Source organism: Calcarisporiella thermophila (assembly GCF_041956535.1).
Source record: "Calcarisporiella thermophila strain CBS 279.70 unplaced genomic scaffold VTP21scaffold_22, whole genome shotgun sequence".
Taxonomy (NCBI): Eukaryota; Fungi; Calcarisporiellomycota; class Calcarisporiellomycetes; order Calcarisporiellales; family Calcarisporiellaceae; genus Calcarisporiella; species Calcarisporiella thermophila.
Window position 1 is genome coordinate 77,740 of NW_027192212.1, and position 1,737 is coordinate 79,476.

The following is a 1,737-nucleotide window of genomic DNA, read 5'->3' on the forward strand; positions in this document are numbered from 1 at the left end:
TGCGAACATTATTAGAGCAATCGCAAGTCCCCAAAGAATTATGGACCGAAGCTGTGCGAACAGCTACACTGGTGAAAAATATGTGGCCGTCAAAGCCAATCAATGGGAAATCGCCATATCAACTATGGTACAACAAGAATCCGGATATGGCGCAATTGCGTACCTTTGGTTGTCGAGCGTATGCGCATATTCCGAAGACCCAACGATCCAAGTTGGATCGCCGTGCGGAAGCTGGAGTCATGGTGGGATACAGTTATCAGTCTAAGGCTTGGCGGATATTTATACCCGAGTCAAGACGTATAATAGAATCGCGAGATGTACGATTTATTGAGAATGGGTTCCCATATCAATCCCAGCAGAATAAACCTCAACCCGATCTGGTGACATTATCTCTGAGCTGTGAGAGCTCTAAGGATGTATCGGGGATAGAGGGGGACGAACAAACCAAAACCGCCCGAAGCCGAAGATAAGGGGAAAACGAGTCAACAGGAAGAATCAGCTGAGAATAACTTGCAACTGCGACGATCCACGCGACAACGCAAGACGCCCCAGAACTTGGGACAATTTACAACTGATGCTTCCGATGAATCTCGTACAATACGAGAAGCACTGCAACGCAGTGATGCCGACCAGTGGCGCAAGGCAGCAGAGCATGAATTACAGTCACTCCGCGAACATGATGCGTGGGATCTGGTGCCGCTTCCACCTGGCAAGAAAGCAATTGGATCACGATGGGAGCTGAAAATAAAACGCAATGTGGATGGTACTGTCGAGCGTTATCGTGCACGGTTTGTTGCGCAGGCTTCTCTCAAGAAGCAGATATCGACTACCACAGCACCTATGCTTCAGTCGCTCAATATAGTTCTGTGCATATCATACTAGCAGTAGCGGCCGCGAATAGTTGGCCAATTCATCAAGTCGACGTTTCCACTGCGTATTTAAACGGAACTGTAAAGGAAGAACTATACATACGTCAACCACCCGAATTTGAACAAGGAGATCTCGTATGTCGACTGAAACGAAGCTTATACGGATTGAAGCAAGCGGCGCACGAATGGCAACGAGAAATAAAACAACGACTGATTTCGATTGGGCTAAACCCGACGAGGGCCGACGAGGGCATTTATGTATTAAAAGAGGGACATGATGTCGTGATTGTTACGCTCTATGTAGATGACCTTATCATTACAGCAAACACGGAGAAACTTATTGCATGGTTCAAGGGCGAGCTCGAGAAGGCATACAAAATTCGCGATCTGGGTGAAGTTTCGTTATATTTGGGATTAAATGTGACTTACGATAGCAAAGAGAAATTGCTCCAAATCTCCCAAAGCCATTTCGCACAAGAGATCCTCGAGCGCTACCGTATGAACTTGGCCAAACCTGCGACAACACCCATGGAACTTAACCAGCAAATCACACCCGCAACGGATGACGATATCATTAATAATGTTCCCTACAGATCTGCGATCGGCGCCGTGCAATACCTGGCTAACATGACAAGGCCTGATTTATCATATGCGGCAAACCGACTTTCGAGTTTCAACGAGAAACATAACAATGAACGTTGGCTTATGGTGAAGAGAATATTGCGGTACATTAAGGGGACAAAAGACCTCAAGCTAACATTCCAGGGAGATTCACTGCGTCTTGTGGGCTATGCGGATGCAGATTTTGCAAGCGACAAATACAATAGACGTTCAACGTCAGGGTATGTTTTTAAGCTTGCAGGTGATG

At 46.6% G+C, this 1,737-nt stretch overlaps 1 protein-coding gene across 1 annotated transcript; it reads left to right on the forward strand.

Moving 5' to 3' along the window:
* Positions 1–146: 146 nt before the first annotated feature.
* Positions 147–1,715, forward strand: VTP21DRAFT_5341 (uncharacterized protein; the record flags this gene model as incomplete). Its single annotated transcript, XM_069395852.1, has 3 exons — positions 147–399; positions 461–788; positions 863–1,715. Coding segments are annotated over 3 exons (1,434 nt in total), but the record flags the coding sequence as incomplete, so codon positions are not given.
* Positions 1,716–1,737: the final 22 nt, after the last annotated feature.